Raw genomic sequence first — 24,754 nt, forward strand, 5'->3', positions numbered from 1 at the left:
GAGGTCACAATGAAAAAAACATTTCTTTAGAATTGGGGTAGGATTTCTTTCTCATAGAACTAAGCAAGAACACTTGCTTAATTATGACAAAGCAACCGCAAGCTTCCCTAGAAGTAATAGCACTTAGACTTATATACCGCTTCATAGTGCTTTTACAGCCCTCTTTAAGTGGTTTACAGAGTTGGCATATTGTCCCCAACAATAGGGGTCCTCACATTACCCACCTTGGAAGGGTGAAAGGCTGAGTTAACTTTGAGCCGGTGAGATTTGAACTGCTGAATTGTAGCTAGCAGTCAGCTGAGTAGCCTGCAGTACTGCACTCTAACCACTGCGCCATGTCGGCTCTAAGTAAGTTAAGTTCTGAATGCCTTTGCCTGAACAAAACTATATACCCCAAATGATATTCTTTGTTCTGAATTATGTCTGTAATTAAAAATAAGTTTTTTGTTAAGATGTCACTAAATGCCTTAGTGGACAGCTGATTTTTTTATTTTAAAAATTTCAAGTAGCTATATATGTCTTGATAAAACTATTAGGTTAAATGCACTTGTATCTGTTAGAAATGAATGATGATAATAATAATAATAAATAAATGACTGATGCTGTCAATAACTTTATGGAGTGTATAAAATTATATTTTCCTTGATCTAAACAATAACAAAAATGTACTTGTGGCATGAATATATACAACACAGGTCCTGACATATACTTAAATTACCTTAGCCAGCAGTGCTCAGTTCAATTTTTATAAATGGAGAAAATATAATAAATAAAAATGTCAAATATTTACATTAAAGAATATGTGGAATCAGTAGATGAACACATATATCCAATTTTCACACAGAGAGAAAGTAGGAAAATTAGCCTTGTGTGATTTCTTTGCCCCTCCCCCCAAATTCTTTTAACGATATTTGTGAAACAAATATTAACATCCCTAGATCACTGAAGATAAATTATATGCACACTGAGATGATCTGCTGACATTCAATGGTACAACCATGATTTGATTCCCAGAGACTTCTCATAGACTGAAATTTAGAAGTTGGGAATCATACTAATAGATCTTTTGGGCTTTTAAACCTCTGCGTGATTTATTCTGAAGTGGTCACAATTCTTCCTCTCTCAGTTCATTTTGAAAAAGGGTACTTATATAATTTCTCGTACATTTCATTGTTTCAAGGGGTAATTTAGACTGTGACCATCATAATCATAAAAAGCTGTTTCCCTCCCCCAAAATGCAAATAATGTTTCCTAGCTGCAGATACAATGCAATGTCCTTATACTTTTTTCTAACTACGTTCAATAAGAGGAATGAGTTTCATTTGAGATTACTGAACCTGATATTTTCATACTTCCATCCACAGCTTCATAGTGGAACTTGAAGTCCATGCTAGATTATGGAACAGCAATTCATATTAAGCTGCTTCACTTCTGCAATTTATGAGTTATCCTGTCAGTACAACGTTGACTACTTTTGCATATTCTATGCATATAAACAGCTACAGCTGTCCCAAAGATGTACTAACTAGGAAAATCTTAGATATAAAACTCTTTGTGAACAAGTAACTTAAGGTCTAGTCTTTCCTTCTAAGACTAGAACAGCTAACATTGCCTTCTCCAAGCTGGGATCATTCAAATGAGTTGGCTTAGAAATAGTACAATCCCCATCCAGCAATATGAAACTTGAAGTTCAACACATCCAACATTTTTACCAGTTGGATATAATACACCCAAAATATTTTAGACAGTCCTGTTTTCCAGAAAGGTTTAACACTTTTCTAAAAGGTTTAGGAGCACCTTCTTCCAGTAAAGTGTTGACTGAAGTTTCAATGTGTAAATATCTTGAATATGTTCCAATAATAATAAACAGACATGGTTAAAAGCAAAATGAAATATAACACACTAAATTGGGACCATGGAAGTTGCAATCCAAACTTACTCAGTGAAATAAGTTCCATTAATTTGACAAAAGTTAGCTATATTTCCAAGAAAATGCAATGAGGATGGAGGTATGGAGAAGTGTGCAATTCACATATTTAACCAGATTAAATCATTGTAGTGTTTGGTTTATCCTCACTTCACTGACACTTTTCTTTAACAGCTACTACATAACGGTGGCCCTTAAAGCACAAAAACACTGCAACCCTGTAACCTTTGTGATATTGATTTCTGATACAGCATACAAAGAGGTTTTCCATCAAGACTGAAAAAATATGTAAAAAATATGAAATCCATTTAAATCAGAAGTGGAGTGGGGCTTTTTAGATTTACAGTATTAAAGAAGAGTTTTGTGTAATACTGAACTAGCAGAGAAGGCCCATTCGCCTTATCTGGAACTGCTTCTGTAATTAACCAATTTTCAAAGGAGAGGGAGGAATAAACTGCCCAAACCAGCACAAGGAAATACTTAAGGCAGATGGTGTCACTTAAAAAGGAGCAGAATGTAGGCTCAGAGGATAACTAAGTTTGCAATTGGAAGGTCCCCTTTACCATACTTGTTAATCTTCTTACAAATACCACGGTAGCCCATGTTAGTTACACCTTTATAATTTCTGTTAAGAGACTGAATTATTTTATATTTAAAATCATGTTGAATTTAATCTAGACAGTCTAAGCCATTAGTGGAGAAATCATAATTTGTATTAATCTATCCCTGATTTAAAAATAATATTGCCAACCCAGACCTGCATCTCTTTGTTTTTCAAGAAATTAAAGAGTTTAAAAGACATTTGTTGCATCTACACATTGAATTTGTTGGATACAATCAGCGACCCAGTCATTGTTTTTCCTCTTTAGCTTATAATACATATGCTGTTGCTGCCCCATAACCCGCAATGCCCTATGCTTGACGTAGCCCCTTTATCTTGTAAATATTTTTGGAATGCCCCTAGATAAAATGAACTCAACGGAGGAAGTTTTTGGCGAAGGGGGAAAGGTGGGGTTGTCTACTCCTTTCACCTTCGGATATCAGAGAAGTCAGAAGGTTCATCTCTCTGTTCAAAGGTCTCATGTGTTGCTTTGGAATTATGACCCCCAGATTTAGTGCGAGTGTGAGCATTCATAGGCAGCCTGCTACCTCTTTCCCCTCTAGGATTTTGAGAATTCTCTCTGGTACCAGACAGAGGGTGAATTACAAGGTTTCCTTGGCCAGTGGATATTCTTGAGACTTCATTTGGCTTTTTCTCAGATTCCAGGGTAGACTCTCCATGTGGAACCACAGTACAGAGGCTCAGGATGGAGCACAGACTGCCCCAATTCTGCTCACACTGGGCTTGGACACTATGGGTGATGGCCTCTTTGACTTCTTCTCCGCAAGTGAGCAGTATATTTACCAGATCAACATACGGTCTGAAGGGAAAAAAAGATATAGTTATGGAAGAGTAGCAGATACACTCAAATTAAGTAAATCAGTAGCTATGTATTATTTTATCCATTAGACGATATATCATATTCTAGAATTCTAACCATATTGGATGCAGATCAGCAGGAAAATAAAACCAAGGATTCTTGCATTGTTCCCGAATGTCTGTCATGATTATATGAGTCAAATAGGGTAGGATTGACATGCAGTACCCACTTTTTCCTTTCTCACCAAAGCAAGTATATTGGTCTTCCTGCCTCATCTTCCCAGATCCTTCTGCTCCCTTCTTCATCAGCCAATGCTAATGTCCCAGTCCAGCATATCCCACTATACCTCGCTTCACATCTCTCCAGCCTCTTCCTGTCCTTGCCTTGCCTCAGCTGACACCAATGTATTGTCCCCTTCCTTAGCGCAATGGTTTGTGTGTAAAGAACTGATTTCAAGCATGATATGCCTCACCCAGCCTGATCTTCCCACTATCTTCTTACTTTCCTCCCCCTGCCTCAGCTATCGGCAAATGCTGACTCTTGTTTCTCATGCTTGCTCCACTTTTGAAACACTTCTGCCCGGGACAAGTACATTTTGGTCCATATGCTCATCAAAACAGTCCTATTTTATTTTGTAAGTGGATTAAAGCACCCAAACAGCAACTTTCAATTTGGCCAAGGACCATCCAAAACAGCTTTATGGGCTACTTACTGTATTTTTCTGATTATAGGATGCAACGTTTTCCCTCAAAAAAGAGGCTGAAAATCTGGGTGCATCTTATACACTGAATACAGCTTTTTTTTGCCTCCCGAAACACCGCCCCTTCACCAAAATGGCTGTGCATAGGCTTTAGGAGGCTTTCCGGGAGCTGGGCAGGGCAGAAATGAGCAAAACACAGGCTGTTTTTTGCTCACTCCCCCCCCCCCCCAGGAGCATTCTATAAACCTCCTAAAGGCTATCCATGCCCTTTTTTTGGAAAAAAACGGGCCAGTTTTTGTGAAATTGGGCCGTTTTTTGTTCATTTTTGGCCACCCCCTCCCCCAGGAATACTCTACAAGCCTCCTAAGGGCTATTCATGCCCTTTTGGGGAAAAAAGGGGGCCATTTTTGCAAAAGAACGGGCCTTTTTGGGGAGGTTTGCAGAGTGCAAAAACTTTTTTTTTTAAATTGCCTCTTCAAAACACCTTGGTGCGTCTTATACTTCGAAAAATATGGTATGCATCAAATGTTTGCATGTCTCCAGAAGAAAATACAGTTAAATCTCCTACAAAAAAACCCAGTACGATATCACTACCTACTAATTAATTATGCATCTATGACTATCTATGGTAATTACAAATAGTGAAAAGCGTTTCTCAAAATTCTTTACAATTGGATGTAACAATCTTCCTTATTCTGATATCCTAAAATATGCTGGCTGCAACTCCAACAATTCCCAATTAGCATGACTAAGAGTTATATAAAATCAGAGTTGGTAAGTTTTCCAGAGGGCTCCTTCATTGCCCAAGATGAGATTTTTCAGATGTATTCTTGACTTTACTAACTAATTCGTGCATTTAATTGAAGAATCACCAATTCTTTTTTTTCCCTTTTGAATTACTTTTTGTTTCCTGCTTCAGCATTAGCAACTGAGCAGCAAGGCTCCCTTGGATACAGCACATAAGCAGTTCTCCGATATTATTAAGATTCTTTGCTCTGCTGGTTTACAGCGGTATCCTGTATTTTGGGGAAATTGTCCTTTGCCTTACCGTCATTAATTAGATCTACAAGATACTACTCCATCTCTGCAAATTTGGAAACTTTTCATGTGATTCTACTCATTAATGGGTAGTACACTTTAAATTTCAGCAAATAGACATGACAGTAATCCCATCGTCACCTTTAGGTCATTATATCTGCTGCAGAATCTTTTAGCTTAATGGAGGTTATTTGTGTTTTACTTTAGATTTTATATTGGCAAGAACATTATAATAATCAAGAGGTCTTTTTTTGCCCATAAATCTCAGACTTCTCAGTGCTGGGGAATTTGCTCAGTTACTGGTTTTGAGATGAATGACAGAAACTGAATACATTCCAATGTTGAGTCTCTTCCTAGAATTATGGTTCACAAATCTTGCTAATTATCTTCCAAGTCCACATAATAGTGGATGACAGCATCAGCCATATAATTGCATGATTCTTCAGTGTATGACCACATTTTTCATTAATCTAAGACATAGCAGTTAAACATACGATAAACAGCCAGTAATTTATGTTATTAGTTTCCACTACTCTTCAAATATTTAATGTATGAGCACCATGCCTAATAAGGTATTTGAAAAACTTTTGCATAATGCTATGAACAACCACTGCAGAAAAAAATATAAAGTCTATAGGTAGTCCTTGACTTAGGACAACAATTGAGCCAAAAATTTCTGTTGCTAAGCAAAACAGTTAAGTCAAATTTTGCCCCATTTTACCTTTCATGAAACACCTGTTAAGTGACTCACTGAAGTTAGTTGCTACATTAATAACACAGTTGTTGTTAAGTCAATTTGGCTTCCTCATTGCTTGTTGGAAGGCGCCAAAATGGGATGACATGACCCTGCGACACTGGAACTGTCAGAAAAATATGTCAGTTGCCAAATGTCCGAATTTTGATCATGTGACCGATGCTGCAACAGTAATTAAGTGTGAAAAATAGTCATGTTACTTTTTTCAGTCCTGGTGTTAACTCTGAATGGTCACTAAATGAATTGTTGTAAGTCGAGAACTACCGATGGAATAGAAGTCAGTCTCAATTGGCCTATTTTGAATATGTAATTATCATTTAAGGTAGTGATTAGTAAAAATGTTGGATTTATATATATATAGGGCATGGCTAGCTGATGAGAGCTAAATAGCTTGAAATGATACCTTCATTTATTTATCAGCAAAAAATTCAATATATACGTATATATAATTGAGGTGAATTATGGTTTATGGGCTCATTAAAGACATTACCCAATGGGGTCAGGGTTTTATCAGGAAGCCAAAGCAAAGAAGGAAGAAGAGGGAGTCTTCCTATCTTGAAAAATGTTAGCATTTTCTTTTGTTGTTGTTACAAACGACTTAATCCTCACTAAACTTTGAATTATGCTGTTGTATACAAACACAGTAACAGACGAAGCCTAGATGGTGAAATTTGGTTGGAAATGGGCAATTCAAGCCTCTTCGGCAATAAATTAACCCTTGGCCTATTGACACTGCTTATATATTTATTGGTAAAAATGTGTTCATGAACATCTGACCTGCATTCAAATGTGTTATTTAGTTCAGCCATTTTTACAACCCTTTTTACTTGCTTATTCCTTAGCATTTGTAATATTGCACTGCAGTTATGAAGTATGAGCTGTAGATATGTGTAAATGAAAAAAGAAAATCTCCCCACCCCAATCATGGATTATGAAATATTTCTTAATATTTTCTTTTTAAGTGGTATAAATAAAATTGCATCTTAAATGCCATATAAGCCAAAAGTGTACAGATCTTCACAGTCTGGGTACACAGACGACTATATAATACAATTGCTAATATGTATTTCTTACTCCAGGATGCATTAAGGTTTGCAGTAGTCACAAAGGAATGATGCTCTTGCACTTCCTTGCTCTTACTGAGTTCTGATCTAGAGATAATTGTTCTGGCTCTCCACTAGGCCTTAACATCCCGGACTGGCCAGAAGCTGGAAGCAGCACCCACTTACTTAGAATTAGTTATAAAGGATGATTAAAAAATATCATTGTCTATATTTCAAGTCTTTGTCCCCCAAGTCTATTTCTTTCTGCAAAAATATTGGAAAACCCCATATTTTTCTACTGTTTTACAAATTTTCCAGAATCTCTAGGTCAAGCTGAAGGAAGAGCAATTTATTTACTGTTGTTGAATACCAAGTATTGGAAAAGTTGAACATTTGGTCTGAAATTTAAATTGGGACATGTTCTCTTGTGTGTGCTTTGTTTGGCCGGGCCATGATTAGGTGTTGCATCTCACCATCAAATTAAATGAGCTGGGAAAAGCACATGGCGTTCTCTCCTGGGTAAGCTCAGTGATGATGTGCAATCTGTCAGCTTCTCCATCTTGCCACAGAACACTGTCTGCAAACCACTGAACTAAACTATCACATTTAACTACCAGTCATTTATAATTTAGTTGGTTGCCAATTTCATGGAAGGGGCCCACAGGAATCTGAAGGACATATTTGTCTCACTCAGCATGCAAGAGGCATTTGTCTTGGCACTCTGTGGCAGAATTACTCAAGGAGGCAAAATTACCTAAGACATTATCTCACCCAGCATGCAAGTGCTATTTGACTTGCCACTCCAATGCAGTATCAGTGCTGGTCTGAAACTGAAGCAAAACCTTTATTATCCCTGGCACCATTCCATCTTTTAGGATGAAAAATAAATAAATCTCACAACCCTACTTGCCATTAAAAGATGATCCGAGTTATATTCTCTATAGATATAGATCCACAAATACATTGCTTGCACACAAAGCATTTAAAATTTCAGGCACATTTGAGTTTGTTGCACTAGGATTATAAGTAAAACACTGTAGACCATGGGTGTTAAAACTCGATCACATCACATGACGTATTGTGACATATTGTGACATTTTTTTGCCTTTGCAGAGCCGGAGCAGGTGTGTCCTGTGCATGATGCATCTGGCCCAAGGGGCAACAGTTTGGCACCACTGCTTTAGGCCATTTATCTACCACTGAAGTAAATTGCAGTGCATTATTACAAATGCTAAGGAATAGCCAAGTAAAAAGGGTTGTAAAAATGACTGTAATTCTGAACTAAATAACACATTTGAATGCAGGTCAGATGTTCATGGACACATTCTTGCCAATAAATATATAAGTAGTATCAATAGGCCTAGGGTTAATTTATTGCTGTATTGCACTTTTGAGGATTCTTCTGTTTTCTTTTTGTTTGTTTTAAGAATGTTTTACTTTGGATGACTTGTCTGGCTTTATCTGTTTTTATGGATTTTTTTTGTATGCCGCCACGAGTCCATTGGGATTGGGTGGCTATAACAAACATTAATAACCTAATAAGCATAAAAAAACAAGGCAGATTATTATTTTCTGAAGTCATGCAGAGATAAATGTAAGAGGGTAGCTTTTTTAATACAAAGTTCTCTGACATATCTCCATCTTAGAATCAACTACTTAGCTTTGAATTTAACCATACTTCAAGAGATGTAATTATGTGCCCTGAATTTTACTCTTTGAGTAGATACCTCGTGCAAGCAGAAAATATTTAGTAAATGTCATGAACTATTTTATGCAGGCGTACGCTTCAAAAATTTCAGCAACGGGTTCTCTGCCTGGCTGGGTGGGTGTGGCCATGGCCTAGTCAGCCTCCTGCACCATGGAAGGTGTGCCATTTTCGCCTTCACCAGGCTTTAGAGGCTTTTCTCAAGTCTCTGGGAGGGCGAAAACTGCCTCCCCTGGGCTCCAGAGGCCCTCCAGGAGGCCCGTCCCCCCCCCTCCCTGAGCCTCCATGCGGGCTCTGCACTTACCTCGCATCCAAAACGGAAGGTGGAGACTCCTGGGAGGGGAGGGACCAGCCAGGGGTGGGATTTGGAGGTTCTCCGAACTGGCCATAACGTTAGCTACGGGTTCTCCCAAACCCGGGTGAACCCATAGCAGCCCACCCCTGTATTTATGGTTGATAGTATTTTATAATTTGTGACCTTGTACTAAGACATTGTTTTATATATAGGATAAGAACTATACAAATGTAATATGATATAATTATGCAAATTACTGAAAAAAGAGTTACTTCAGGATAGACAATTTTACTCCCATGTTCCTTGGTTGTTTCTATACAGCCATGTAGTTATTAACTTAGTATACAGGTATAAGGGTCTGTAAAAGGATTTCTATTTCCTCCTCCAGAGCGGAAATTCTATTCCATTTCTGCAGCATGAATCAATTTGCAAAGAGCAAAAAATTTCCACAAGGGAGCATTTTCCAGAACAGATAAGAAAGGAGACTCTATTCTTAGAGAGCAGCATGTGGAGCTGAATGAACACTGTTGCAGCTAAGATCTCCTCCCATGGTGATTCAAGTATTTAGTATCCTAGTTCCAGTGAGATGATTTTTACAAGTTTTTTTATTATTTATTTGCTTCCCATCTTGCACTTTACAGCTATACTGAGCATCTTTACTATCTGTTAAAAAAACCCCTCTGATTTATTCCACCTCATCTCCAACACCAAGCAATGCAAAGCAATTAATTAAGTGTGGAATTGTAGATGAAGTAAGATAAAGAGTACAGGCGGAAGTTGTTTCATCAACAACTGTTGATGTTAATTTTAGAAGCATTAAAATGTTTCCAGATTTAATGGTTAAGTTGCTATCAAAACTGTATTATTTTTAAAGATATTCTGATCCAAACAAATGTCTAACACAGAAAATTTCAATTTAAAGGTCTCATAATTGTAGGTTTTAAGTATCTGTTTGTTATCATTCTTGGAGCAGAAAAAATAAGCTTTTGAATAAGAGATTGGAGGAGTTAAGTGGAGTATTTGTACCTATATTTTGGCAGGTTAGATATTAAGAGTTAAGGTTTCTGCCAGCCATTCACAAAAAGTTGGCTTCAATAGAATTCCACATTTTAAAGATTCAGCAAATACTGAGAGGTTATGTGTTGGTGAGGACTGGCATTTTCCTTCACGATGTGTAAGCCAATTATGCAACATGTGCTGCAGCACTCACAGAATACTTAGAAACAGTAAAGTTCAAAATGGTAAGTATGATCCAAACCCCACCTCTTTTAAATGTGTTTTGCATGCATATAAAAAGAGTATAGGAGCCCTGTTGGTGCAGTGGTTAGAATATGGTATTGCAGGCAAGTTTTGCCCATAGCCTGGAGTTCGATCCTGAAGGGGCTCAAGATTGACTCAGTCTTCCATCCTTCTGAAGTTGGTAAAATGAGAACTCAAGATTGTTGGGAAAAATATGCTGACTCTGTAAACTGCTTAGAGAATGCTGTAAAGCACTGTGAAGTGGCATATAAATCTACGGACTATTGCTATTGCCAAAGGACAAAAGTAGTATAGTAATGCCTGCCATCTTGACTTTTTCTACCTCCCTGGTGGATGCACCTGCTTCTCTATATCATAACGTAATTATTATTTTTCTTTTACACCATGGCCAAATCTCACATCATAATAGGAGCATATCTATATTCAAGCTTGAGTACATTCTCATTTCTGGGTGCAAGATAATCTTATGTCTTCTTCCTAATGCATGAAGCTTTTTTTTTTTTTTTTGAACCTTCCTGAAGCTAGGATTGGAGCTGCTGGAGAGAAGGCGGGGTGAGTCACAGAGACAAAGACACTGAGGTGGGGGCCCTTAAACTCCATATCATTTGAACCTTCCTGAAGCTAGGATTGGAGCTGCTGGAGAGAAGGCGGGGTGAGTCACAGAGACAAAGACACTGAGGTGGGGGCCCTTAAACTCCATATCATTTGAACCTTCTTGAAGCTAGGATTGGAGCTGCTGGAGAGAAGGCGGGGTGAGTCACAGAGACAAAGACACTGAGGTGGGGGCCCTTAAACTCCATATCATTTGAACCTTCCTGAAGCTAGGATTGGAGCTGCTGGAGAGAAGGCGGGGTGAGTCACAGAGACAAAGACACTGAGGTGGGGGCCCGCGCGCCTAACGGTGCGCGAATCATATATCTATAAACCAAAATAGCAATAATACATTCTGGATTAGTGTGTTTGAGATTGTGATTTTATTTATTTCAAAATGACTGGCTTAGTTCAATGTAATAGCTGTTTTGCACCTGTCTTTCGCAGTACTCTTTTCAAATTTGGATACTGTCCCCTTTGTAAACAAATTACGAGTCTACATAGGCAGATTACCTATCTAGAATCTGTAATCTGTGCTCTCCAAGCAGAAACTAGGTGTCTACGTCAGCCATTCCACTCTATGGCGAAGCCACACTATCAGCCCCCTCTACCACAAAGATCTTGCAGGAGAAGAGCTGTCTGGACAACTGTGGGATCTGGCAGGTTGAGAGCTGTGAACCATAAACACAAAGCTTTTGCTGTGACCCAGCAAAACAGATATAGTGCCCTTGCTGACCTTAATGGGGACACTAAAGAGATAGGTCAAGGCAGTTGTGATAATGCTGACTCAAATAAGCAGGGGATTGTGGTCCAAAACGAAGAACTTTCTTCGGAAAGGCGAAAAGGGGAACCAGGTATCACACATCAGTCGCAGAAGAAGATCAAGGTATGTAAAAAGAGAAGTCACCTTCTGGTTGGTGATTCAATCGTAAGAGATGTTAATTTAGGAGAGGATATGGAGGTTTTAAAAGAGGTCAGGTGTCTGCCAGGTGCTACTGCCAGCAGAGACAAGAGGCGTATTCTTAAGATAGTCAAGAATGCAAGTAAGGACTGTGACGTTGATGCTATTATACATCTTGGCACTAATGATCTATCCCAGAAAGATGTACTTTCTGTGCAGAATGATTTCCAGAACTTGGGGTATGAACTTAATAGTATAGGTTGTAGGCTTATCTTTTCAGAGGTTTTACCAGTATATAAGGAACAAAAAGGGAAGGGCCAGCATGTAGCAGAGTTTAATGTTTGGCTAAAGGAGTGGTGTAAAAGGGAAGGCCTTGGTTTTATTAGACATGAAGCCTGTAATTGGTCCAATGAAAAACTGTACAAAAGAGATGGGTTGCACCCATCCAAGAAAGGGACTGAGTTACTTGGCATTAAATTCACAGATTTTCTTGATAAACATTTAAACTGAAGAGCGGGGACAGAGAATTAATAGATACAGAACATCTCTGTCCCCAGAAAACTAAAATTCATAGGGTTATAAATGCATGTAACATAGATATGTGTGTGTGTAAGATTATCACTCCTGCTGTCAAGCAAAACCAAGCATGTAATAGTGATTGCCATACCATGTGCATGAATCACACAAGTGGCAAGAAAATAGGGGCAGTCAGGCATAACACAGGTTATGTAGACAGTAAACACAAGGTCAATCAAAATGGACTCAAATGTCTATATACCAATGCACAGAGTATGAGGAATAAACAGGGAGAATTAGAAATTCAAGTAAAAGAGGGCAGATATGATATTATTGCCATTACAGAAACTTGGTGGGATGAAACTGACAAATGGAACATACAGCTAGAAGGATTTAAATTATTTAAAAGAAATAGACCAAATAAAAGAGGAGGTGGAGTTGCATTATATATAAGAAATAACTACGTCTCTACAGAAATAGAGCACAACAATAATGAGAACTATCTTGAATGCATTTGGGTCAATATTAAAGGTTGTGGGGGAAATGACATTGCCATAGGTCTATACTACAGGCCACCCAACCAAGCAGAGGAAGAAGATGAACTTTTTGCTAGTCAGCTAACTAAGGTATGTAGGAAGCACACCACAATAGTAATGGGAGATTTTAACTACCCTGACATCAACTGGGAAACAAACTCTGCACCAAGTGGAAGATCCAACAGGTTCCTAACAAACCTAGCAGACAACTTTGTTTTCCAAAAAGTAGAGAAGGAAACAAGGGGATCAGCCATACTGGACTTAATTCTCACTAACAGAGAAGAAATGATAGAAGGTGTTGAAGCCATAGGAACCCTGGGGGCAAGTGACCATGCAATATTGGAATTCAACATTATCCAAACACAAGTAGTAGAACAAAGTCAAACTAGAGTCTTGGACTTTAAGAAAGCTAATTTCAATAAACTTAGAGAGAGCTTGGGAAAAATTCCATGGATGAGAATCCTCGAGGGGAAAACAACTCAAGAAGCTTGGGAAATTTTGAAAAATGAGATTATAAAAGCCCAGTCTAACACAATACCAATGAAGAAGAAAAATAACAGCTCCCAAAAGAAACCAGCATGGCTGCATAAACAACTATCTGACAAACTGAAAGACAAAAAAAGTAAGTATAAAAAGTGGAAGGAGGGGGACATAACTAAGGCAGAATATCAGCAAATAGCCCGAGCCTGTAAAGATGAAGTGAGGAAAGCTAAGGCTCACAATGAAGAAAGGCTTGCCACAAAAGTAAAAATTAACAAAAAAAGCTTCTTCCAACATGTTAAAAACAAGAAAAAAGTTAAGGAAACAATTGGTCCATTGCTAGGAGAAAGTGGCAAGAAGGTGACAAGCAACAGGGAGAAAGCAGAACTATTTAACTCATGTTTTGCATCTGTCTTTACACAAAGGGATAAAACAGTCCAACCTATCAAAAGCAGCACCACAAAATTAGGAACACAAATTGAAATAGGGAAGAAAATGGTAAGTGAGCACCTGTCTACCCTAGACGAGTTCAAATCACCAGGACCGGATGGATTACACCCCAGAGTTCTGAAGGAACTAGCAGACGAGATCTCAGAACCACTGAATTATATCTTTCAGAGATCCTGGAACACCGGGGAACTACCAGAGGACTGGAAAAGAGCTGATGTGGTTCCCATCTTCAAAAAAGGGAAAAAATTAGATCCAGGAAACTACAGACCTATCAGCCTAACCTCAATACCAGGAAAGATTCTGGAAAAAATAATCAAGCAACGAATTTGCGAACACCTAGAAGCAAACAAAGTAATAGCCAAAAGCCAACATGGATTTGTCAAAAACAGATCATGCCAGACTAATCTTATTGCATTCTTTGATAATGTGACAAAATTAGTGGACCAGAGGAATGCTGTTGATATAGTTTACTTGGACTTCAGTAAGGCTTTTGATAAGGTAGACCATAACCTACTACTAGATAAAGTAGAAGAATGTGGGTTAGACAGCATCACCACCAGATGGATTCGTAACTGGCTGACCAACCGCACTCAACGTGTAGTTCTCAATGGAACTGCATCTACATGGAGGGAAGTATGCAGTGGAGTACCCCAAGGCTCTGTTTTAGGCCCAGTACTCTTCAACATCTTCATCAATGATTTGGATGAGGGAATAAATGGGAAACTCATCAAATTTGCAGATGATACCAAGCTGGCAGGAATAGCCAACACTCCAGAAGACAGGCTTAAAATACAGAAGGATCTTGACAAACTTGAACATTGGGCACTATCTAATAAAATGAAATTCAATGGTGAAAAGAGTAAGGTTCTACATTTAGGCAACAAAAACGGAATGCACAGGTACAGTATAGGTGATACCTTGCTCAGTAGTAGTAACTGTGAAAGGGATCTTGGAGTCCTAGTGGACAACCATTTAAATATGAGCCAGCAGTGTGCAGCAGCTGCCAAAAAAGCCAACACAGTTCTAGGCTGCATCAACAGAGGGATAGAATCAAGATCACGTGAAGTGTTAATACCACTTTATAATGCCTTGATAAGGCCACACTTGGAATACTGCATTCAGTTCTGGTCACCACGATGTAAAAAAGATGTGGAGACTCTAGAAAGAGTGCAGAGAAGAGCAACAAAGATGATTAGGGGACTGGAGACTAAAACATATGAAGAACGGTTGCAGGAACTGGGTATGTTTAGCTTAAGAGAAAGAAGGACTAGGGGAGACATGATAGCATTGTTCCAATATCTCAGAGGTTGCCACAAAGAAGAGGGAGTCAAACTATTCTCCAAAGCACCTGAGGGTAGAACAAGAAGCAATGGGTGGAAACTAATCAAGGAGAGAAGCAACTTAGAACTGAGGAGAAATTTCCTGACAGTGAGAACAATTAATCAGTGGAACAGCTTGCCTCCAGAAGTTGTGAATGCCCCAACACTGGAAGTCTTTAAGAAGATGTTGGATAGCTATTTGTCTGAAACGGTATAGGGTTTCCTGCCTAGGCAGGGGGTTGGACTAGAAGACCTCCAAGGTCCCTTCCAACTCTACTATTGTATTGTAAGCTGAACAATACATTAGAAAGCAGAGGGTTTTCATCGCAAATGACCAACAACAAAAAAAGTCATTTTATATATAAAACATGGTTTAATTTTATTCCATTGTTATAACATGTAAAAATAAACCTCAGATCTCACTGTTATATCTGAGTATATTAAAGGGAAAAATCTGAGAATGATCAGAAAATGATCATTCATTTATTTGTTCAAAAAAGAAAAGGAAAGGAATCCATTTTATACAGAAGGATTCTAAAAAATTGGGCGTTTTAGTTCACCTTTGTGGCATGGCCATAGTGTTGTAGCCATGTACAACTCTATGGCTCATTTGTATGGCTAAATGCTGTGGACTAAAATTTTCCTCTAATGAGTAAAATTAAGCGACATGCAACTTTCCGGAACTTACACTAGCAGATTAGATGCTCCCTCTTTACTTACTCAAGTTGTAGTAAGTCTTTGAAATGAATCATCTCCACAATGACCTGGACGTTCTCTTTGGCTGCAGAGCAGAGATCGTGCTTCTGATAGCATTCTCGCTGTAACTGGAACACCATTTCTTTGATAGCAGGACATTTGCGACTGATACAACTAAACTTGTGCCGCAAGGCATGTGCCTTACATCTCAGGGCGTCTTTAATGAAGGATTTCCCCTGAGATGAGAAAAGAAGAAAAAGCAAAACTAAACTCATGTCCATTAAGCATATGTCTTGAGATCCATCTCCATTTTTCAATTAACAGCTGGAAAGGAAGTTGCTTTATTTACTCTTAAAAGTTCTAAGACATGGGTGTCAAACTCGATCACGTCATGTGATGTATCATGACATTTCACAACATTTTTTGCCTTTGCAGAGCAAGGGTGGGCGTGGCCTGCGGGCCGGCAGTTTGACAGGCCTGTTCTAAAATAACAAATATTTTGCTCTAATCCCAATCAGATAATTTCTTTCTTTGATTGTAGCAGGTGCTCAGTGTCTGCTAGACACTGAATCCTTAATAATATCTAACCTCCCCCTTTACTGGTGCCTAAACCGAGCAATTTTGAAAGTAGAGGGGGAAAAGAGAGTTACAGTGCTATAAAACCTGTTCCCTGAAAGCAACCCCTTTGTGAGGCAAATTCTGGAGACCATCTTTACCACTTGGGCTCCTTGTGGCAGGAGGAGGAGGGCCCTTGGTGTTGAGGGTAATTAATGGGAACAATTTCAATCAACACAATTCTGCTTTCTACACATAATAATTATTATTTATTTTTAAAAAATATCCTGCCTTTATTATTTTTACAGATAAGGCAGGAAACATATCCAACACACCTTATTCCTCTTATTTTTTCCACAACAACAAACCTGTGAGATGAGTTGGGCTGAAACAGTGTGACTGGCCCAAAGTCAACTTTCATGGTTAAGGCAAGACTAGAACTCATGGTGTCCTGGTTTTTTGTCTGGTGCTGTAGCCACTAGACCAAACTGGCTCTCTTTTAATGTCTTCTATCCTGCAAACTGTAATTAGCCAGCAATTCTTATCAATGATACTTATGCATAGGATTTGAATATGCTTTACTGTAACATATCCATTGGTGAGGACCAGACAATTCAAAACCAGTGCATTATCTTTGCTGATTTGCAGCTCATTCTCATGCCAGCAGAAGTCAGCCTAAAATCTCTCCATGAGGCTGTGAGACTATATTGTGATAAAGTTTGGTACAAAAATACCAATCTGCCATTACTATTATTGTCGTGCTGTGACATCCTTCTGGAAACTGACCTGTCAAGCTGACGTTACTCATTATCCTACAAGTAGTGTCTATTGGAAGAGTCCAAAATCAGGCTGTAGAATATAACATTCTTTGGATAGTTGTCGTTGCCAACAGTTGCACTGTCCTAGTCCCCTGCTTGCCATCCATCATGCTTAGCAGGTGAAAGCAACCACTTCAACTTTTCACAATGTATTTGAGTGATCCTGTCCTTATTGCTGTGGAAAATCCAATTAATGCAATATTGCCAGTCACTACCAAGTAAGCTACCAGGAAGTACACTGCAAGACCAATCCCGTGCTACTGCAGAGTATCTAGGAAGAGACCCTGATTTTATATTGTGAGGGAACTCCTTCTCAAATGAGGATACCCAAATCTACTTCACACAATGCAAAGATGAAGAGAGAATGCAAGGAGAACAAAAATCCAATGTGTCCATGCCACTTGTTTGTTCTCTTCAGGACTCTGCTTGCTCACTTTCACTGTTTGGATAGGCTTTTCAGAGTTACTCAGATAGACTGGAAATACTTCATTCATAATGATTATGGAGGGAAAGGAGGCTCTGTTGAAAAATTGAGTTTTCTGAGTTTAAAGCTTCATCACAACCTGAAGCTAAGAAGATTCCACAGTTCTGATGAAACCAGTGAGTTGATTTACCAATGTGCAAAGCAATCTTGCTATTAGTTGACCTCTATAAGGCTTGTGCCCTCCCCATTCCACCCTGGCTTGGGCCAAATCAAGACCTGGACAGGGATTTATTTTCCACTTTTTCTGGAGAGAGAAAAACCTTGATAATGGTAATTGGCAAGAACAACCCAATCCCAATATTAAATTGGTAACACAACTAGTATCACAGTATGGTCTTGAAAGATAGCCAGTATATAATGGATGGATTCACACACTGCACAATAATAAGGTTTGTTCATGGCTTAATATAATTATGTGGGCCCATCCATTATAGAAATCATAATGACTTTATGATATGTTGTATCATAAAGCTTTCAGCCCTTAAAAAGATGATTTTTATATTTCAACCATTAGAGGAATCATGGAAGTTGGAGGAAGTAAAAGAAGACTAAAATGAGTTTCCAGTTGTCAAGAGATGGGGATTTGCTATCCTAAGTATCTTCTTTCCCACTCTGCAGGTTACGCAATGTGGGTTTTATCTTCAGAGGCACAACCCTATTTGTGTGTGGAAATAAACCCACATGTATACAATGATGCTTCCTAGTGAAAAAGTGTTATCCTATGCATTGACCAAGTCTATTAAATTCAGTTAACATTTGTTGATAAGCAGGTGTGTATCCTAGGACCGAGGTTCTATCTCTTGTAATTGTTAAAGTCTATTTCTCTCTTTCTCATTTTTTCCTTTTGCCCATGACCATTCAGATAAACTTTTCAATGCTAAAAAACATCATTCCCAAGCCCAGAAAGCACACAGCATTCTGATATGAATGTAGATTGGTTGGAGTACTTTTTTTAAACTTCTGCAAATTTTGCTGAATAGTTGATGGCATCCCTCCTTTTTAAAAAAGTTTCCTCATCCTAGCTAATGAGCAGTCCGTCATTAATCAATAAGGCATACCGATAGAAGCTAACTTTTCCTACTCAAATTTTATGGCAATATAATTTTATCTGTTAAACTGGAACTTCTATTGGTTCTTCATTGCTTAAACAGATTAGATTTTTGTCTTACAAAACTACCGTGCATTTGAAGGGAAGGGTACTCTCCGCTAATCAGCAACAAAATATTTTATTCATTTGGTAATAGCAAAGGAAGAAATTTCAATATTATTTGGAGTATATAAGAGATTATTTTCTCATAGAAATGGTCAGCAAGAATATGAAAAATATTGAAGTGACACTTGAATAAACATACTGTTACTTAGACGTCTTTACTTAAAAATATTATGGGATAATGCGCTATGGACTTGAATGAAAATCCTATTTTGACAAATGTACATCATAATATAAAATGAGGTCTTGTAAAGAAAGAAAAGGCCAAAGTAGAATATTTTTTCAAAGCTTTTCAAAACAGTAATGAGAAGATTAAAAAAAATCCTATTAATTTGGAAGGAAACATTTATTGTTATATTTCTGGAAAAGCAAATAAAACATTTCTAGAAAAATCTGTTTTTAAGCCCTAAGTTTAAACTTTTAATTAGCAATGCACATTCTGTAAATTGCCAGGGAAGCCAAGTACATCTAACCAATGTAATCTTTTTGTTATCTTTGCTGAAATGGGAAAATTGTCGTACAAGGCATAATAACAGGATGATTCAACAATGTACAAACAGTTTGGAGAGAAACTGAAAGAGGCAAACTTAATATCAGATTCTTGCTAAGGAATGTACTTCGATGTTGGTGGGCTGCCAAGGAATCACTAGAATAAAGCAGCAGAGACAGTTACTTCCAATGACAGTGTGGCTCAGTATTCATCTGCAGAAATGAATCCAACTGATCATATAAAGGGAGTCAGAGATAAGTTTGAACAAAAGAGAATTCCTCTCTTGGCGTCCTTGGACTGAGGCATCCAAAATAAACCCTCCTCCTCCCCTTCCATTTTAATGTGCTAAGAACCACCGAGGGCTCAGTCACTTTAGAAAGGTTTCAACTTCTGGACTTTAAGATAAATTGGAAATGCTGGCACTTCAAAGCAGCAAGAGCTGCCTTGACATGACATTAAAGGATGACCTACTGTTATATCATTGCATTATCATCCAGAATTAATTTGTTTAAAATGTCACTATGGCTTGGATCTGCCATACTTATTAATTTGTACCAGGAACAATGAGCTTTCCAAATCAATAGCTCTTCTTCTAAATTCACAGGGCATCTACTATATTGTTTAGGCATGTGCTGAATTTTTTTCCTCTTCATCCAGGTTTCCTCTGTGTGAATGTTATGAATAGTTTTATAGTCCTTCCCCTAGTATTTTTTCATATTGTATTTATTGTACTATTTTAATATATTTAATTGTAGAATACCTAAGAAAGATGCTGCACGAGACATGAAATAGTAAGATCAAATAACTAAGGAGTATCAATAAAGGAGAATATTTGTAGCTCAGGATTGAATTAGTGCTCTCTGAGCTTATTTTTTTGCAGACATTTCATTACCCTAACTAGGTAACATCATCAGTGCTAGTCAGGGTAATGAAAAGTCTTCAAGAAAACAAGCAAGCTCAGAGAGCACCAAGGACCCCTCAAATAAGGAATATTGGATGGGAATAAGTATCCATTAATCCAAACCTCGTTTCCACTGGATCAGTGATGTATCCTTAAAACAGGAGGCAAAATGCTTTTCAAACCCAACAATTTTCTTTAGCAATGGGATTTTCTACTGTGTAGTCTTTTCACAATTATTTGTGGGTTGAAACTTATTTCCCATATATATTAACCTACCCCCTATCAACACTTTCCTAACTATGCATTTGGTATTTCACATACAGTAGTACAATCAGTGTTGTACAAATGTGTAACATCCATTCTTGTTTTATCTATAGATCTAAAAGCTCCTTATGTGGAATGATGATTTCACTGCAAGGGCTTGAAAGAGAGCTGCAGTATATGTTAGGGCACTAAAAGAGGCGATAAAGGTCAGATAGGTTAACCAACAGAATATTTACAAAGAATTAATACTCTACATTATAAGTACCTTATTTTTCGGAGTATAAGACTCACTCCCCCCCCCCCAAGAGGCTGAAAATTTGGGTGCGTCTTATACTCCAAATGTAGCCGCGCCCACCCACCAATCCCCCACCCTTCGGCCTCCACGCGTCCTCTTCCTGGCTGCAGAGACTGCCACAGACAATGGCTCGCATTTTTTGGCTCCGCGCCTCGCATTTTCACCCTCCAAAAGCTCCATTTGAGAGCACATTGCCGCCGATCGCTGCCTCCACGCATCACATTTTTGGCCTCTCCGCATCATGTTTTAGGCTCTGCATGCCCTGTTTTTGGTCTGTGTGTGTCACATTTTGGGCAATGATCGGCGGCAATGTAAACACATGATCACAACCAGCTGAAGCTGACCAGGCTAAGGATGCTAGCCAGATGAATACCTGATAGGCAGAGGCAGAACCCCCCCCCCCAATTTTCCTCCCCAAAACTAAGGTGTATCTTATAAAATACGGTATATTCTGTTCAAGTAAGTTGCTCTGTTTGATTAAAACCTTAACTAGTCATTTTCATAAAAGTCCACACTATTTTATACTTTCACATTAACAGATTCTGGGTCTAGTTGTCTATGCCTGAAATTATTGCATTTGCTTACCTGGGCATCAAACTTTCCAGCATTGTGGAGAAATGTCATGCAGATCTCATGCAAACCTCGAATCTCACAAGAGTTGTTTTCAAAGCATTCAAATACACTGCAGCCAACATCACCAGCACTGACCAGGCAGTGCTGGATTTCAGCTGAAAATGAACAGTCACCACAGTAAATGTCTACAACTATTATATATACCTGTAGGCAAAAGAATACTTGTTAACAACTTCTTCATTCCAAAAGGGGAACAGAGTGATAATGTAGGAGATTATTGCTTTGCAAATAATTATATAATCAGAAGAGAAAGTCAGTGTTAAATCCATATCTGAATTAATTTAATGACACAAGTCAATATGATGCAGTAGTTTAAATTATTACACTAAATTGGAGAGACAAGTTCAAATCCCCATCCAGGCCACAAAAATCACTGGGTAGTTATGAAAATCACTCTAATTTTAATTTATCTCAAAGGGTTGTTATATAGATAAATGGAATGAGATTCAAGTATACCTTTTTGATCATCATCATGTAAGGAAAGGTAATTAAAATATTGGATTGATTTGACCGTCATGAATTAAGGTCCAAAATTCAATATTAGTTCAAAGAAAACTGCATCTGAGTAAGTGATGCAACTATTTATTGGGTCTTCTCATCTGAATCAGTGACCCCAAATACTTCTTTTAAAGCAAGCTCATCTTTAAATTAGTGAAATCATTCACAAAGTTTCAGATAAATCTGCAGGTCAGAGCTCCCCACCCCTAAATTTTCTGGTTTCCTTGACTACTCTTGAAAATGGATTATATTTTTTCTATTCTATGCATATTTACCAGCATACAACATTGTTAAATGAGTTCAATATCAAAGAGAAACCCAGGTCACTGACAACAGTAATAGAAAAAATTAGACATTCTACAATTGCCTCCTCCAAGGATATTCAAGCCCCAGAAGACCCTAGAGATTTCCTTCTAATAGTTACAGAAAACAGGAATGTCTAAAAAGGGCAAGTACAAGCCAATCCTGGGATTACAGGAGTTGCATAGAAATAGAATACTGCAAAAGAAATAATGCAGCCAACCTCTCCTTTAAGGGGGCGGGGGAGAAGAGATCAGACCAGAGCCTTAAAAAGCAAAAGGTGATACTGCCTTCTTTTCAACCAGGCTGCCTGCGCTGTTTTATACAGAAAGGGGAAGCTGCACATAACTAAGAGGGAAAGTGTTTCTTTGTCCAGCGTTGTGTAAGTGTGCAGCTTGGATTTAGGTGCGGAGCCGTTTTTAGCTTTACGCTGGCACCGGGTCGGATGTAAGAGTTCCGATCACATGCCCTGGCCTCCGCAGGCTCAGCGTTGCCTGGATGGGGGGATTCACGTGTGGACGCAGTTGTCTACTCCCGGCATCAGAAGCGTCTATATATCCTGCTTGCCTGGTAGCTTCAAAGACTTGGGCAGCCAGCGCCCCTACTGTGAACAAGTGGGGAATAACCCGGGAAGTGGTCTCCCAAAGGTCTTTACATTTATGCTAGGCAAAGGACCCGGTAACATTATTTTAAAAAAGCAAAAAGGATGGGAGAAAATAACCCCACCCCACCCCTACTAGTTGGATGCCTCGCTTGCAGCCGAAAAAGGGTCTTCGGGACTTTTGTCCGAGCCCAGTCGCCTCTGAACGTCTTCCCCCTTTCTGCATTAAATACTAAACCTCCGCCGACGCCTGCGCCCTCCCCCCCTGCCTTCCTTTTACTTAAGAGGATGGGAACTGCGCAGTTTAAGGCGTGCAAAAGCAAACATGGTTCTTGCAAGCTGCCCTTCTAATCGCGGGCTTTTATTTCAAAGTAGAGCAAGAGAGCGGAGGGAAGCCCCGTCCTTCCGATGAAGATGGTAACCTGGTTTAACTTTGACCACGGGATTGCATTCCCCGTGGGACGACTCTTTGCCTAGTAGTTAAAAAGATGTAAGTGTCGGCTCTCTAGAGTAGTTCAAATGGTGGAACACGTGCTTGGCTAGCCGGAGCTTCCAAGCTGCTGGGGAAGCACTTCTATTTCTTTCGCTGACTTCTTCTGCTTGTCGACTCCCAGCGTCTGTATGAACGATGCTTATCACCTAGCGACGCAATCCCCGCACACCTGGTCCTGGGCTTGAAACGCAGCTTCCTCGCCTCCGAAACCCAAGCCATGCACGGATGCGTTTAGATCCTCCAAGAAATAACCACGTACCTGAATTTTGCAGAGACATCCGCCCTTTTTGCTGAGGAGCTCTGTCTTGGGCACCTTCCGGAGGATGCGTGGCTTCGGTGCCCACTACCGCATCCACACTTGCAAAGACCAACACCAGGGTCACCAATTTCCGTAAGTACTCTGCACACATGGTCCTTGTGGGTACCCAAACCACGCCGACTTGGAGGCCGCCAAGCCCCCCCTCTCCGCCCTTCTCTCTCGGCTTCCTTTGCGAAAGACCCACACTCTTCCTACCGTCCCAACTACGCGGAGACTGTGCGAAGCCAACGGCGCTGATAGTACTGAAAGTGGCCCGGAAAGGCAACGGATGGTTCCTCAAATACGTCTCAAAGCTCGGGTGTCACTTGAATGAAGGAGTCCAGCAGATGTTGTCCGCCAACCCGACCAACCGGAGCCTCTATTTCACTCTGACACAACGCTCGGGGGCGTGGCCTCCCCCAAAGTATTACTACGCACTCGAGGAAGCCGCGATTATATCTCGGGATGCGAAGTTGCTGCATCAAACTGCAGGTTGCAAAAGCAAGCAGCGGTGGTCGCGCTTAAGGAGAACCGCGACAACGCCGAGGGCTTTGCATCGTATGCAAGATCGGCGGGAAAAGCCACGCTATTGCAGTGGAAGAGAACAGGATTTGGAGTAATTTAATTTATTCATTAATTTAGTGTAACCCCCCCTCTGTACGTAAGCAGGAGACCATACCCACCGGTGATGCTAGCAAAAAATAAATAAATTGTCAAGGTAGATAAAGGTCACTAGTTCAAGAGAAATTTCTTCTGGGTAAATGGAAGATTCTGCCTTGTATAACAGCACACTGAATTAGTACGAATAGCAAAAGGCGCGACCTGGGGGTAGGTTGCGAAGATCCAATTTCGAATAAGAGAGAGCATACCGTGGCAAGAGAAGCCTACAGCATTTGCAATCTGCTCTGAAAAGTGGAAGGGAAAGACGGTCGAGATTTGACTCGAGACCCACTTGAGTTTCTGGGTCCGTCCCAGAGGGCTCTTCCATTGGGAAAAGGCGCGCGCACAATACTCATGCACGCCCAGGTTGATGTTACGAGCAGCCTTTTGGATGATCTGGGTTCATTGTATTTGCAACTAAGTGTGTAGCACGAGGCGTTTATAACTGCATACAACTCAATGCTCCCTTCACTGAAACGGGGTGGGAGGGTTTGTGCCTTTTTTGCTGAATGGAAAAATAAAGATGGACAATGTTCCATTGGGGGGAAAAAAGAGTTGGGCTTGCTCCATATTGAACCGTCTCCATGCCCGATTTTACCGCGCTCCCGGTCACGAGGATTTC

General features: G+C 39.4%; 1 protein-coding gene across 1 annotated transcript; it reads right to left on the reverse strand.

The window, feature by feature from the left end:
- Window positions 1-597: 597 nt before the first annotated feature.
- On the reverse strand, window positions 598-24,086 carry STC2 (stanniocalcin 2). Its single transcript, XM_081935285.1, has 4 exons — window positions 23,434-24,086; window positions 21,235-21,377; window positions 15,657-15,868; window positions 598-3,348 (listed from the first exon to the last, which is right to left on the reverse strand). Exons 1-4 carry the CDS (start codon window positions 23,582-23,584, stop codon window positions 2,955-2,957), a joined length of 900 nt encoding a protein of 299 aa, XP_081791411.1. The 5' UTR covers window positions 23,585-24,086; the 3' UTR covers window positions 598-2,954.
- Between the last annotated feature and the right edge of the window lie 668 nt (window positions 24,087-24,754).

Source organism: Natrix helvetica (assembly GCF_964273705.1).
Source record: "Natrix helvetica genome assembly, chromosome: 1".
Classification (NCBI taxonomy): domain Eukaryota; kingdom Metazoa; phylum Chordata; class Lepidosauria; order Squamata; family Natricidae; genus Natrix; species Natrix helvetica.

What these genes read in the sequence shown, in the direction of transcription:
- STC2 (XM_081935285.1), bottom strand. Translation starts at nt 23,584, where the DNA reads ATGTGTGCAGAGTACTTACGGAAATTGGTGACCCTGGTGTTGGTCTTT. An exon ending in CTGGAAAGTTTGATGCCCAG is followed by an intron (nt 15,869 to 21,234) that starts GTAAGCAAATGC and finishes TTCTCATCTCAG; the next exon opens with GGGAAATCCTTCATTAAAGA. An exon ending in AAAGACTTACTACAACTTGA is followed by an intron (nt 3,349 to 15,656) that starts GTAAGTAAAGAG and finishes TTTTCCCTTCAG; the next exon opens with ACCGTATGTTGATCTGGTAA.